Here is a 13,733-nt window from a genome sequence, read left to right on the forward strand (position 1 = left end):
TGAGCACAACCAATTTGTATAGTAAAAACAAACGAATATACAAGGAGCAGAAACTGCCTCGTTCCAATGGTGCACCTGGAATACTTGATATAATTTAAATCAGGCCTCAACTTCCATTCCCATCAAAACAGAGAACATCCTTTGCCCTTTAGGTCCCTCCTTGGAGAATAATCACACTTTATCTTTCTTCATCAGAGAATACTGAAACCATAGATTTCAATCTTAAAGGAAGCTGTCTTCAATTATCAAAAACCTAGCTGAAAAGTCTACAGAAACAAGATAGACAACACATGGTTAATAACTCGCAAAGCAAGTAAGGCAGGTAAAATGAAGTAGCGAGTCTACAAATATCCCAGACACTGCCAACCCCCACCCTAGAGACTGACCACAAAAACACATACCAGGTACCCTTGGGTGATGTTAAATAGAGTGACCCACTTGTGGTAGGTTTTACGTTTACTCATCTCAAGGACCACATTATATATTTTCTAAGAAATAGAGACAACAGAAGGATAAAAAGGTAATTTGCTTTTAACATGTAAAATGCAAATCAGAGCCAACAAAGTATACTTGTGGACTGAGAAGCACTGAGTTCATACATAGCCGCATGTGACAAATCCCTGCAAATAAGACTGACATAGTCCCATACAACATGGTGTCTGTCAGAAGCAAATGTTCACAACCCTAACTGCTTACCTGGGTATCATTTAATTTGAGGAGTGGAACAATGTGGGCACTGAGATAAGTCATCTTACCTCTTGGGCCTCTGAAGCAGCTGCTGATCATCAGGTTTTCTAGAACAATCATTTGTGCATTTCTCTTTGACATCAGGTGGTGTTTTCCCACTCTTCCTATAGAAAATGAAATTAAAGGGATGAGAGGAAACGGTTTCACACAGATGAAAGGACAATGTTACTCATACTGTAACAATCTGTTTGTAGCATGTACTGTTGTGGCTTCATATTCTGTGCATACCCCTGCCATTCACTGCTGGGCTCAAATAGACTCCAAAATGTTTTTTTCCAAGAAGCCTCAGGTCTTGCACCAGGACGACTTTACCGCAGACCGGTATTCCTCAGCAGGTGAGTACTGCAGAATGGAGTTTAGTGAAGCGCGAGAACATTTGTGTCCGGTGTATTGTAATATAAAAAGGTAATAATCACTGCTCACTTCTAAGAAGGAGGAAGGGCGCATGTGAATCTCCAGCATTAAAGGATACTGTAGGAAGGTCGGGTCCTTCTGGCATAGTCACCCCCAACTTTTGCCTGGTGTCAATGTGTTTTTGACTAGTCTGACTGGGATCTTGCAAATCAGGACCCCAGTCACTATGCTTTCTCCCTAAATCTGACTATGGTAAGTACTTTGGTACCTTCCGAATTGGCTAGGGGTCTCCCATGGGTTGGAGCGTGCATTATGCCACCCATGAGAGACCACTCAAACTGTGACCACAGGCATGCCATTGCAGCCTGTGTGAGCTGGTGCTAGCAGCACTCACAACAGATATGTTTCCTTATATCTGAGGTCATTGCACTTAAAACCTATAAGTCACCCCTAAGGTAGGCCTTTCAATCCTGAAGGCAGGGTGCTTGGTTCTACGTGTGAGGGTGCCCTGCACGAGCAGGACACCCCCTACAAACCCAGGAGTCGATTCTCCCCTCTTTGTAAGTGCGGTCAGCCATTTTATACATCAAGTCAAATACGTGATGTCTAACTATATATTGGCTGCATCTAAACCGGTCATGTTTGGTACCAAACATGTTGGAATCCTACCCAACACCGATTTCAGTGTTGGATGTAGGATCCCATGTACTGGGGGCTCCCCTAGGGAGCCCCCCTGTATCCGGGGCTACCAGCCTTTCAGGGTCTAACAGCAGGCTAGTGCTGCTGCCGACCACAGACATGAATCTGCCCTCCTACTGCTGAGCCAGGCTTGAGCAGGGGGAGGCAGGACCATAGGTTTCCTGTCCCAGACAGGACTTAGTGTATTCGGCTTGGGTGGGGGTGCTTGCCAGCGCCACCAGACTGCTTTGAAGGGCACATTTGGTGCCCTCCTTGCATACTTCAGCTGGAACCAGTTCAGGGAGCCATTGGCTCCACCTCTGGTGCGAAGCTGAACAAAGGAGTATCCTTCCCTCTGTCCAGCCCCTCCCCTGGGAGGTATTCCTGAATCATCCCAACCCTTTCTTCAGGGTACTTAAGGGCTTACCTGTGGTTGGATCTTCAAATTCCCCGTGTGACAAGATTCAGATTCAAAACCACTTCATCTTCAACCATTTGGGCACTTTGTACTTCGTTGGACTTCACTTTGAGATCCGAGACTGCATCTGGAAGACTCCTGCTGCTCCTGGTCTCGTCGTTCTGCCAGTCTTCTAGTGGGCATCTGCAGACACTCGAAGGAATCTCCCTTGGAGTGAATGAGTCACTCCCCTGCATCTGCAGACTCTGCAACAAAGCTAACTGGTCTGCTGCTCCTGAGATACCATGGACTACGAAAGGTTCAGCAACACAGGTGGTGGTTCTGCAACTCCTTCGAGGCCTGCCCTGTCTTCATAGCAAGTTTGAAGTATGTATCCCTCATTGGAACCGCTGGAGTAGTACCCCTGTGCACCGCGTCAGCTTGCTATTGCCAAGGCTTGTTGACTCTATTCTCCAGAGATCTTAGGGCTCCAAGAAGAACCAGCCTCTCCCGCTACTACGATCTTTGTCGTCACCGCATCCTCTGCACTGTAGGCCTGCATTCTTGGTGAGCTGCTCAAGGTCCTCTTGAGACTCCTGTGCCTTTGGCCTGTGGGTCCTCTTGAGGGTCTTCTTTGGCTCCAGTGGGCTTACCTGCTTGCTTGGGCCTGCTCTGACTCTCCTGCACTTTGTGGGTCCCTTGGACCTTGATGGTCCCGACAATGCACCTTCTTCGCTTTCTACGTCTGTTGCAGCTGCCAAGGCTTGTTGGTGCTCCCGCCGGACACCGACCTCCAGGCTCTCGACTGCCGAAGTAGGACAGCTCGTGAACAGCTCCTGGTCTTCCACAGCTTCGCCTGATCCCCACAGCTGCAGCAACAAGGTCACCGTCAACTCTCCTGCATCTTCATTCATCTGTACTCATTGGTCTTCCATGCCTCCTGGTCACTCCAGAGTGGCATAGACTCTGTCCCCTCTGCTTGCAGGTACCCCTCTACAAGAATCCACCCTTGGATGCCACCGGACACTTCCACCTTCTTCGCCAGCGGCATCTTCACTGAAGTCCTCCATTGTTGTCCACTGCGGTTTCCAACGTCACTTGACACCTATGCACCTGGCTTTCCTGGTGTAGGTATCCTGGTTTCTCTCATATCCACGGGTGGGGTGACTCTCCATGCTTCCATCTTCCACAGGGTTTCTTAAGGGTCCTCTGGGAAGGGTCCTTCTTCTTTAAAACTGCAACGGCAACTTCCCTATTGACTTGTGTTGAGCATGCGGTCGTGTTCCCACTCTGCACACAGCTTCAGTGGGGTTCCTTGGTACTTACCTTGAGTGGTTCCTTGGGTCCCCGGCACTTCTAAGTCTTCTAGATCCAGTCTCGACTTTGGTTGTGGTTCGCATTCCGATTTATTAGTATATGGTTTGGTCTCCCCCTGGAGACCACTGTGTATTTGTGATACTTCCCTGTTCAATTATTGAAGTATTGTGTGTATTGTGAATATATCTCTGGGTAGGAAATCTGACACTGTGTTAGTGAGTGCTTATAATAAATACATATTTTTATAACTACACTGTGGTTCTTTTTCACTTAACTTACACTATATGATTAGTACTGGTAAAACAAACTGCTTTACATTCCTTCTGGACTAAGCCTGAAGGCTGCTATCCACAGCTACCACTTAGAGAGCTTTCTATGACCACTAAAATCACCATAAGGGCTGCCTGCATTAGTGCAAGGTTCTTCATTTAAATAAGTGTGCACCATGTAATGTAAACTGAATTTCTAAAGCGCACTATCACCCCACGGGTATCCTGGCGCTGACTTGACAGTGATTCCTCTACATGCACTTATTTACCCACCAGCTGAAAGAATCTACACTACCTCCTCCATATACTAAGCCAGCCTCCTACACACACACACACAAACGGATGGTTACAGGGTGAGTAACACTTTTCGTATGTTACATGCTGCTGAAGATCACATGCTCTGCATCCAATCAAAATCAGTAGTCCCCCATTAAGCAGTAACTAGAGAGTAGATGAAGCAGATGTCAGGAATATAGTTTACAACACTGTTTGGCACACCAAAGCCCTTTGCCGGGTTTGAATATCCACACACTAGCACTTACTCAATGTTTGTGCAGTTGACCATGTAGCAACTTTAAGATGTCTGCAATTGGTAGGTTCCCAAACAAGGTCATAGTTGCACCCTTCTTTCTAGAGCAGGGGTCTCCAACCTTTTCTGTAATAAGAGTTACTTATGTTCAAAGAAAATCATCCTGAGCTACTAATATTATTAGTGCTGTAATAGTGACCACATCAGAAAAGATTATGTTAGTGGCCATCCTATGTAACATTACCAGCAGCGAGCATTTTAGTGTATCTGGCAGAGTTGCCAGCAAAAATGCAAACTAGGCTCTGCCCCTTTGAAATGTCTTTACATAGTTAATAGATAACAACCATAGTGCAATGCTTGTGATACCAAGGTAATTATAATAATAGTAATGTCTCACCAATGCCACATCATTTAGCACTCAAACATCAGCTTTAAAATAAGTTTTGATTTTTTTTCTTTCTTCAAACATCAGTTTACGAATTCTGAAAATACACAAATTTTCATCACAAATGTACCATTTTCAAATAAATATATTAATTTAACCAAGCAAAAGCTTCCACTTTAGTAGACTGGACTGCACACCGGAGAGCTACTTACAGGGACCTGAAGAGCTTCCAGTAGCTCACAAGCTACTCGTTGGAGAAGCCTGTTCTAGAGGAATGGGCCTAAGGAATAGCATGCAGTGCATATTTTGCCTTAGCATAGCATTCCCGTAGTATGCATTTTACTATCCTTTTTGCATTGCCACACTTTGAAATGAGATTTTCCAAGACAGGATCTGCAAAAGCAACAAGCAATTGCTAGGTGCTGCAGATGGAATTTGTTGTACGAATGTAATTCATTAATGCTCTCTTGATATATAAAGTGCGTAATGCCCTCTCTGCCATGGACACTGATGGGGGAAGAAGGTAGTCAACTCTACTGTCCAATTCACATGGAAAAAGGAAACCACCTTTTCTAGAAACTACCAGAGGACGTCTCTGTGACCTTGTAGCAAAGGCTTCTGCACTGTTGAGTGCTTGCACCTCACTAACTCTTCCTAGTAAGGTGATTGTGACAAGGAAGGCTGCCTCCCAAGAGATTAATTGCACGTCACAAGAAAGTAATGGCTCAAAAAGAGGTCCCCTAATTCTTGCTAGCACCATATTTAGGTTCCATGCAGGGGCTTGTGGAATCCTAGGAGGTATAACTCTTTTAAGCCCTTCAATACAGGCTTTCACAAAAGGAATTTTGAACAAAAAAAGTGTGCTATCCATTCTACATGTAGGCTGCCACAGCTGCCACGTGTAATCGAAAAGAAGTACATGAACTTCCTTAAAGACAGGGTCCAAACAGTTTCCATGGGTGCCTTCCATTCCAGGACTATTCCCCTGAACAAAGGAGCTCACCAGGGCTCTTCCTTGAGCCCAACACCTTTTAATATTTACGCAGCCCCCGCGGCCTGACTGATTAAATCCTTTGTGTCCAAGACATTCTCACACACGGACGACACTCAGTTGGTTGTTTTGTTCGGGCATGACATCGAGAATGTCAAACAGAGATTTCCAGCCTGCATGAGGGAGATTGCCATCTGGATGTCCCGCAACTGTCTTCAACTCAATGGGAGCAAAGGACAAGTTAGACCAAACCATACACTAAGAGAGTGGTATGCGAACCACAACTCAAGTCGAGACTGGACCCGAAAGACGCAAAAGTGTTGGTTACCCAAGGAACCATGCAAGGTAAGTACCTAGGATCCCCACGGAGGCCATGTGCAGAGTGTGAACATTACCGAGTGATCATCACAAGTCAATGGGTAAGTAGTGGTTGTAGTTTTAAAGAAGAAGGACCCTTCCTAGTGGACCCTGAAGAAACCTCTTGAAAGATGGAAGGTTGGAGAGTCACCCCACCCGTAAATACGCCAGGAACCAGGATGCCTACACCAGGGAAGCCGGGTGCATAGGTTCGAACTGATGTCGGGAACCGCCGTAGACCACAATGGAGGACTTCAGGAAAAGTGCTGCTGGGGAAGAAGATGGAGGAGTCCAGAGGAACCCAAAGGTGGATTCAAGATGAGAAGAACCTGCAAGCAGAGGGGACAGAGTCTTAGCCACTCAGGAGTGACCAGGAGGCACTGAAGACGAATGCCCACCGATGTCGATAAAATGATGGATGGTTGACGGTGTCCTTGAAGTTGAAGCTGTGTGGACCAGGTGACGCTGTGGAAGACCAGGAGCCATTCACGAGCTTTCGGTGTCTGGCAGGGGCACCAACAAGCCTTGGCAATGGCAACTGGCGTCAAAATCACAGAAAAAGAAGTGTCAGGACCAGCAAGGTCCAAGTGGCTCACCACGATTAGGTAAGTCAGAGCAGGCCCCAAGCAGGGGAGTCCACTAGAATCAAAGGAGACCCTCGAAAGGACCCGAAGATCTCTGGCGCCGAGAGTGGCCCAGCCGACTCAGTGCACAGGGGCTCTGTTTCAGCGGTGCTGATGAGGGATACCGGCCTCAGACTCGCTCAGTGCAGGCCCCGAGGGAGTTGCACAACCACCACCTGTGTTACTGAGCCTGTCGGAGTCCGTAGGAGCCCAGGATCGGCAAACCGGTCAGCTATGTTACGATGTCTGCAGATGCAGGGGAGTGACTCCTTCACTCCAAGGGAGATTCGTTCGGGTGTCTTGGATGTCCACAGGCTCAGTGTGGAACCTGTATGGAGCATGGACAATGACGGTGCAACGGACTTGCAGGATGATGAGACCCAGAGCAGTCGGAGACTTCCCTTTTGCAGTTGCGGTTCCAAAAACGAAGTTCAATGCGGTCAGTCAGACACAGTCAGTCCGACACGGTCAGAGTGCCCAGACGGTTGAATCTGAATCAAATCCCACAACAAATCTAGGGACCCACCCACAGTACCCTTAGGGAAAGGGTTGGGATGATTCAGGGGTCCCTCCCAGAGTAGGGGCTGGACAGTTGGGAGGATACTCCCATGTCCTTTGTCCAGTTTTGCGCCAGAGTGGGAGCCAACGGTTCCCTGAACTGGTCTGAGTTGGAGTATGCAAGGAGGGCACCAAATGTGCCCATCAAGCAGTCTCATTGGCAAGAACCCCCACCCTGCCCCAATACACTAAACTATGTCTGGGAGGTGGTCACACCTCCCTGTGACAGGATATCTATTGTTCTGCATTCCCCAGCTCGAGCTTAGCTCAGTAGCAGGTGGGCAGAATCGTGTCTCTGGTTCGCAGCAGCCCTAGCTTGCTGTACGGTTCTGGAAGACTGGTACCGGGAGCATTCTTGCCTCCCGAAGGAGTTTTACAGTGCATTGAATCATACTTCCCACACCCTGCACTGTGTGGGGGTATGATTCCAACATGTTTGATACCAAACATGACAGGGCTTGTTACAGCCAGTTTAGAGTTGGTCATCGCGCAATGATGCATGGCCACTCTAGGTCTCAATGGCTGATGAACTTTTAACCCCGGGAGAACGGACTCTGAAGGTTGTAGGGGTGCTCTGCTCATGCAGGGGCACCCTCCCACTTAGGACCCAGCGGCCTGCCTTCAGGATTGAAAGGCCTGCCTTAGGAGTGACTTATAGGTTTTAGGTGTAGTGACCTCAGATATATGGAAACCTATATCTGTCGTAATTGGTGCTAGCACCAGCTTTCACAGGGTGCAAAGGCAAGCTGGGAGTCACAATTTGGGTGGTTTCCCATGGGTGGCATAACCCATGCTGTAGTCCATGGGAGACCCCTGGTGTACATATGCCCTGGGTACCTTAGTACCATAGACTAGGGACTTACAAAGGTACACCAGTAGCCAAGCTGTACTCACCATGTCCAATTTAGGAAAGAAGCACAGAGACTGGGGTCCTGGTTAGCAAGATCCCAGTCAAACTAGTCAGAAAAACATGACAACACCAGCAAAAAGTGGGGGTGAACATGAAAGCAGATCCTACTTTCCTACACAACCCCTACCCCAAACGTAAGTAGATGAGACTAAACTTGCCCAGTTGAGTCTTCATTTTCTAAGTGGAAATATGGATAAGTTACTTACCTGTAATCCTAGTTCTCTTCCAGGAGTATCCTCATCAAAGTCATAAGCACATGAATATTCCCGCCCATGCGCGGGGACCCTGGAAAAATGTATATACATATATGTGAAAACATATATGAAGAGATATATATATATATTTATATATATATATATATTTTTTTTATAACAAAAAAACAACAATCCAGCCTTCCATAAAGTAAGGGCTGAATAATGCTATAAGAATTTCCTTTGCACATATATAAATACAAAAAAAGCAGGGAAAAACAAAGTACATTTGAAACTGCTTTAATGCACAGTAGAAAACCATAATCCTGCTAAGAGGAATGAAAGCATTGCCAGCTCACAGGCTGCATTGTAGAAACCTTAGTGTAGAAAGCTGAAAAGCTAACCTATAGGAACACATAGAAAACTGGCACCGTGCCTTTAAGGCAGCCATGACCCCTAGCTTCCCATCATGCCTCATGGGTGACAGGTCAGTTGTTCTTTGCGGAGACCCGAAGGTCAGGGCACAAAGAGATGACATTTACCTTGATCATTTTCCAGAGGAGGCGATGGGTTGCTTATGACTTTGATGAGGATACCCCTGGAAAGGAACTAGGATTACAGGTAAGAACTTATCCTTCTCTTCCAGGAGATCCTCATCAATAGTCATAAGCACATGAATCGAGTAGCAAGCCCATCCCCTCTTCCTGCGGGCAGACGATTAGCATAAAATCAAGTAGAAAATATATTGAAAAAACACAATAACTCCGATCAGGCTAGCATTGGAACAAATTCCTCAAGGAGGCCCTGGGTATCTGCTCTGGAGTCGGAATCAAGACAATAGTGTCTCGTAAACGTGTGTACCGATTTCCAAGTTGCTGCCTAACAAATCTCGGCCATCGGTACATTATGTATGAAAGATACTGTAGCTGCTTTTCCCCTAGTGGAGTGAGCTTTAGGGGAAACCAATAGGAGGCTTGTCTGCCAGTTGATAAGCCAGCTTAATGCAGGACACTATTCATCTCAAAATGGATCGTTTGGAGGCTGAAAAACCTGTCCTCATGGCACAATAGTTTAGAAACAATTTGTCAGACTTTCTAATGGACTTTGTATCCTCCAAATATGTAAAGAACCCTCTTAAGGTCTAGTGAGTGAAGAGACCTTTCTGCTGGCGTAGCAGGATTGGGAAAGAAAGAGGGAAGAGAAATACATTGTTTGATTGACATGGAAGTCAGACACTACTTTTGGTAGGAAAAAAAGGATGAGTCCTCAAAACCACCCTGTTGTGATGGAAAACCGTGTACGGTTCATTAGAGCAGAGTGCCTGGATTTCACTTACTCTGCGTGCTGACGTAATAGCCACTAAAAAAGCAACTTTCCATGTTAGGTGCTGTAATGTGGCCTTATGAATGGGTTCGAAGAGAGGACCCATTAATTTGGACAGAAGGATTAGTTACTTACCTGTAATCCTAGTTCTCATCCAGGGGTATACTCATCAAAGTCATAATCTATGAATAATCCCCGCCCATGTGCGGGATCCCGGAGCATATAGAAAATACATATATATACATATATATATACATATGTGAAAACATATAAATGCAGCCTAATAATGTTCAAAACATGGCAATGCTGTAAATTACATAATTTTTGCATAGTAGTGCCCCCGTAACCCGTAAGGAAAAAAGGAAGCATCAGGCAAAATATAACACAGCACTGCTTTTTGCCATAAAGCAACATGTAATTGTAGGCATTCGCCAGTAGGCTGCAGTAGAGTATCAAGAAACCAAGAAAACTGACACCCTGCCTTTAAGGCATTAGAGTAGGGGGACCGTGCCTTTAAGGCCTGCCTGTGACCCCCTGCTCCCATGATGCACTACAGGTGGCAGTTGGGCCAGTTCTTTTTGGCGGTGCCTCCGCACCTGAGTAGATCTGCCTTCCATACATCACTTATTTAAAGAGAAAACATTGCTCGTCCGGGGAGGTGGGTGGGTCGCTTATGACTTTGATGAGTATACCCCTGGATGAGAACTAGGATTACAGGTAAGTAACTAATCCTTCTCATCCAGGGGATACTCATCAATAGTCATAATCTATGAATAGAGTAGCAAGCCCATACCCAAAGTCTCGCGGACGAGCAAAAAACAGTTAAAAAACAAACAGCAAAACACATTTTGCATTTACAGTTATGCAAACAGGTTCCTCAGAGAAGCCTGCCCCACCTGGGCGTCGGCCTGCGCATCTGAATCTAGGCAGTAATGGCGCGTAAAAGTATGGACTGAGCGCCATGTAGCCGCTTTACAGATCTCAGACATGGGAACGTTGCGAACGAGTGCTACCGTAGAAGCCTTCCCTCGAGTGGAGTGTGCTCTAGGTTTACCCTGCAGAACTTTGTGGGACAGTTGGTAAGCCAAAACTATACAAGAGACAATCCATCTAGAGATAGACATCTTGGCCGCAGCCAGCCCGGTATTCGTGGGCCCATAGTTCACAAAGAGCCTGTCTGACTTTCTAAGAGTAAGGGTCTTAGCCAGATAGAATTTCAAAACCCTCCGGAGGTCAAGAGAGTGTAGGGCTCTCTCCGGGGGAGTGGTCGATTGAGGAAAGAAGGTGGCCAATGTGATCACCTGGTTAATGTGGAAGTCCGAGACCACCTTGGGTAGGAAGCTCGGATGGGTACGGAGCACCACCCTATTAGCATGAAACACAGTGTAAGGTTCCTTGCAGCAGAGGGCCTGAATTTCACTAACCCTACGGGCTGACGTGATGGCTTCTAAGAAGGCAGCCTTCCAGGTCAGATGTTGCAAGGAGGCCTTATGAATCGGTTCAAAAGGGGCTCCCATCAGTTTAGAGAGAACGATGTTCAGTTCCCAGGAAGGGGAAGGAGACCTCACAGGTGGGTAAACTTTCTTAAGCCCTTCTAAGAAATCCTTTACCACTGGCATCTGAAAGAATGAGATCTGGTTAGGAGACTTCCTATAGGCTGTAATAGCAGCTAAGTGTACTCTGATGGAAGAGTACTTTAACCCAGACTTCGCCAAGTACAGTAAGTAGGGGAGAATAACCTGTTCTTGACCCCGGATCGGATCAAGGGTGTTATCTCTACACCAGAAGCAGAATCTTTTCCATTTAAAGCCATACGACTTCCTCGTGGAGGGCCTCTTTGCCTCCCGAAGAATGCTCATACAGTCCGGTGGAAGATCTAGATGTCCGTACTGGATGAATTTAGGAGCCATGCCGTCAAGCGGAGGGAGGGGAGATTGGGGTGGAACACTCTCCCCTTGTCCTTGGTCAGCAAGTTCGGCAGGCATGGCAACCTCCTTTGTGGTACCTCCGACAGCTGGAGTAGATCAGGGTACCACCACTGCCGGGACCACTCCGGTGCTATTAGGATCATCCGAGTTTTGGCCCTGTAGAACTTCTGAATCACAGCCGGGATGAGAGGGAGAGGAGGAAAAGCGTAAAGCAATGTCCTCGACCAGCTGATCAAAAGCGCGTTCCCCTGCGAACCCCGTTGAGGGAACCTGGAGGCGAAGACGGGGCATTTTATGTTGTCCGCGTCTGCGAACAGATCGATGCCCGGTGTGCCCCACAAGCAGAAGATGTCTTGAGCGACGTCTTCGTTGAGCACCCAGTCGTGCGCTTCGACGAAGTCTCTGCTGAGGCCGTCCGCCTGCACGTTCAGGGTCCCTGGCAGGTGAACAGCGACGATCGACCGGTTTCTCGCCAGAAGCCATTTCCAGATTGACTGGGCCTCCAGAGACAGGACCCGTGATCTGGTCCCTCCTTGCTTGTTCAGATAGAACATAGTTGTGTTGTCCGTCTGAACCTGAACAGTCGGTCTGCAGGGATGGGTTCAGGGACTTGAGAGCGAGATGGACTGCTCGTAGCTCCAAGAGGTTGATGTGATAGCTCTGTTCGGTAGCGGACCAGAGACCTTGTACTTGAAGCCGGCCCATATGAGCCCCCCAGCCCTGCATGGAGGCGTCTGTGACCACTGTCTGTGTCGGAGGCGCCTGATGGAAAGGGACGCCGTGAAGCAGATGGGAGCGCTTCATCCACCACCGGATAGAATCTTTGGCGGCTTGATGAAGGGTAATGTGAACCTCCCAGCGGCCGGACCTCTGCGACCATTGATCCTCTAGGTCTTGCGGCAGAGGACGCATGTGCAGACGTGCGTTGGGCATGATGTAGATGCACGAGGCCATGGATCCCAGGAGAGATGACACTTGTCGGGCTGTGGGATATTCCGTGCTGAGAAGCGTGCGGCTTTTTTGCAGCATGGAGGATAACCTCTCCTCCGAAGGACACACGCTTGCGCTTGAGGAGTCTAGAGAGGCGCCCAGGTAGTGGATCCGCTGAGTTGGATTGAGGATCGACTTCCTGTAGTTGACCTGAAGGCCCAACGAGTGTAGAAGGTTTAGGCAGAACGAGAAATGACTCTGGAGTCAAGCCGGAGTGGAACTTTTTAAGAGCCAGTCGTCTAGATAGGGGTAGACGAATATCTTCCGTTTGCGGGGAAATGCAGCCACCACCGCCATGCACTTTGAGAACGTTCGTGGCGCGGACTTGAGGCCGAATGGCAGGACCTTGTATTGATAATGTTGGCGAAAGATGTGAAATCTGAGAAACTTCCGATGTTTCGCTGAGACAGGAATGTGGAAGTATGCATCCTGTAAGTCGATGGCACACATCCAGTCCCCCTGGTGGAGATGTGGGAAGATCTGGTGCAGTGCTAGCATCCTGAATTTTTCTCTTCTGAGAAATCTGTTGAGTAGGCGGAGATCGAGGATGGGTCTGTATTTTCCGATCGCTCCTCTTTTCTGAACAGAAAGTACCGGGAATACACTCCCTGATTTCTCTGCCTGTTTGGAACTTCCTCTATGGCGTTTTTGGAGAGGAGAGTGGCAACTTCAGGGAGTGGCTGTTTCCGTGGGGGTACCTGCGGAGGGGGAGATTTGAACCTCAGCAAGTAGCCACGCTCTACAATACTCAGCACCCATCTGTCGTTTGTAATTGCATTCCACTTTGCCAGGTGAACGGTGATACTTCCTCCTACCGGAGTGGCGAACGAGCGCGGAGGAAGTACGTTTTCACTGTTTGGGAGGTTTTTTTTTGTGAGAGGACTGCTGCTGTTTAGCATTTCCTCTTCCTCTGCCCCACCCTCTTTGCTGAAAACTGGGACCTCTGTTGGTTTTGAGAGGACCATTGGGGCGTTTGAACGCGCTGGTGAAAGGCACGTTTGACGCCCTGGCGAAAGCGCTTGCGGAACTCTTTGCGCTTTTCCAGTCCCACAGCCTTTACGGTGTCCAATTCCGTTTTCATCTTGCTCATTTGGTCGTCCGCATGAGCTCCAAATAGCGATGACCCATGAAACGGCAGGTTAAGAATTCTTTTCTGCGCATCTGGTTTGAGGCCCGTTAATCTGAG

The 13,733-nt window shown here is 47.8% G+C and overlaps 1 protein-coding gene and 1 long non-coding RNA gene across 2 annotated transcripts in view; one reads left to right on the forward strand and one right to left on the reverse strand.

Moving 5' to 3' along the window:
- ATG16L2 (autophagy related 16 like 2) overlaps positions 1–13,733 on the reverse strand; it is a 694,312-nt gene that overhangs the window by 398,895 nt on the left and 281,684 nt on the right. The window contains exon 7 of the mRNA XM_085623378.1: positions 756–851. Within this exon, the coding sequence (XP_085479504.1) occupies positions 756–851 (96 nt within the window). The remainder of the gene's footprint in view (positions 1–755; positions 852–13,733) is intronic.
- LOC146806075 (uncharacterized) overlaps positions 1–13,733 on the forward strand; it is a 200,584-nt gene that overhangs the window by 159,934 nt on the left and 26,917 nt on the right. The window lies entirely within an intron of this gene.

The sequence above is a fragment of the Triturus cristatus genome, chromosome 8 (genome assembly GCF_964204655.1).
Source record: "Triturus cristatus chromosome 8, aTriCri1.1, whole genome shotgun sequence".
NCBI classification, from domain to species: domain Eukaryota; kingdom Metazoa; phylum Chordata; class Amphibia; order Caudata; family Salamandridae; genus Triturus; species Triturus cristatus.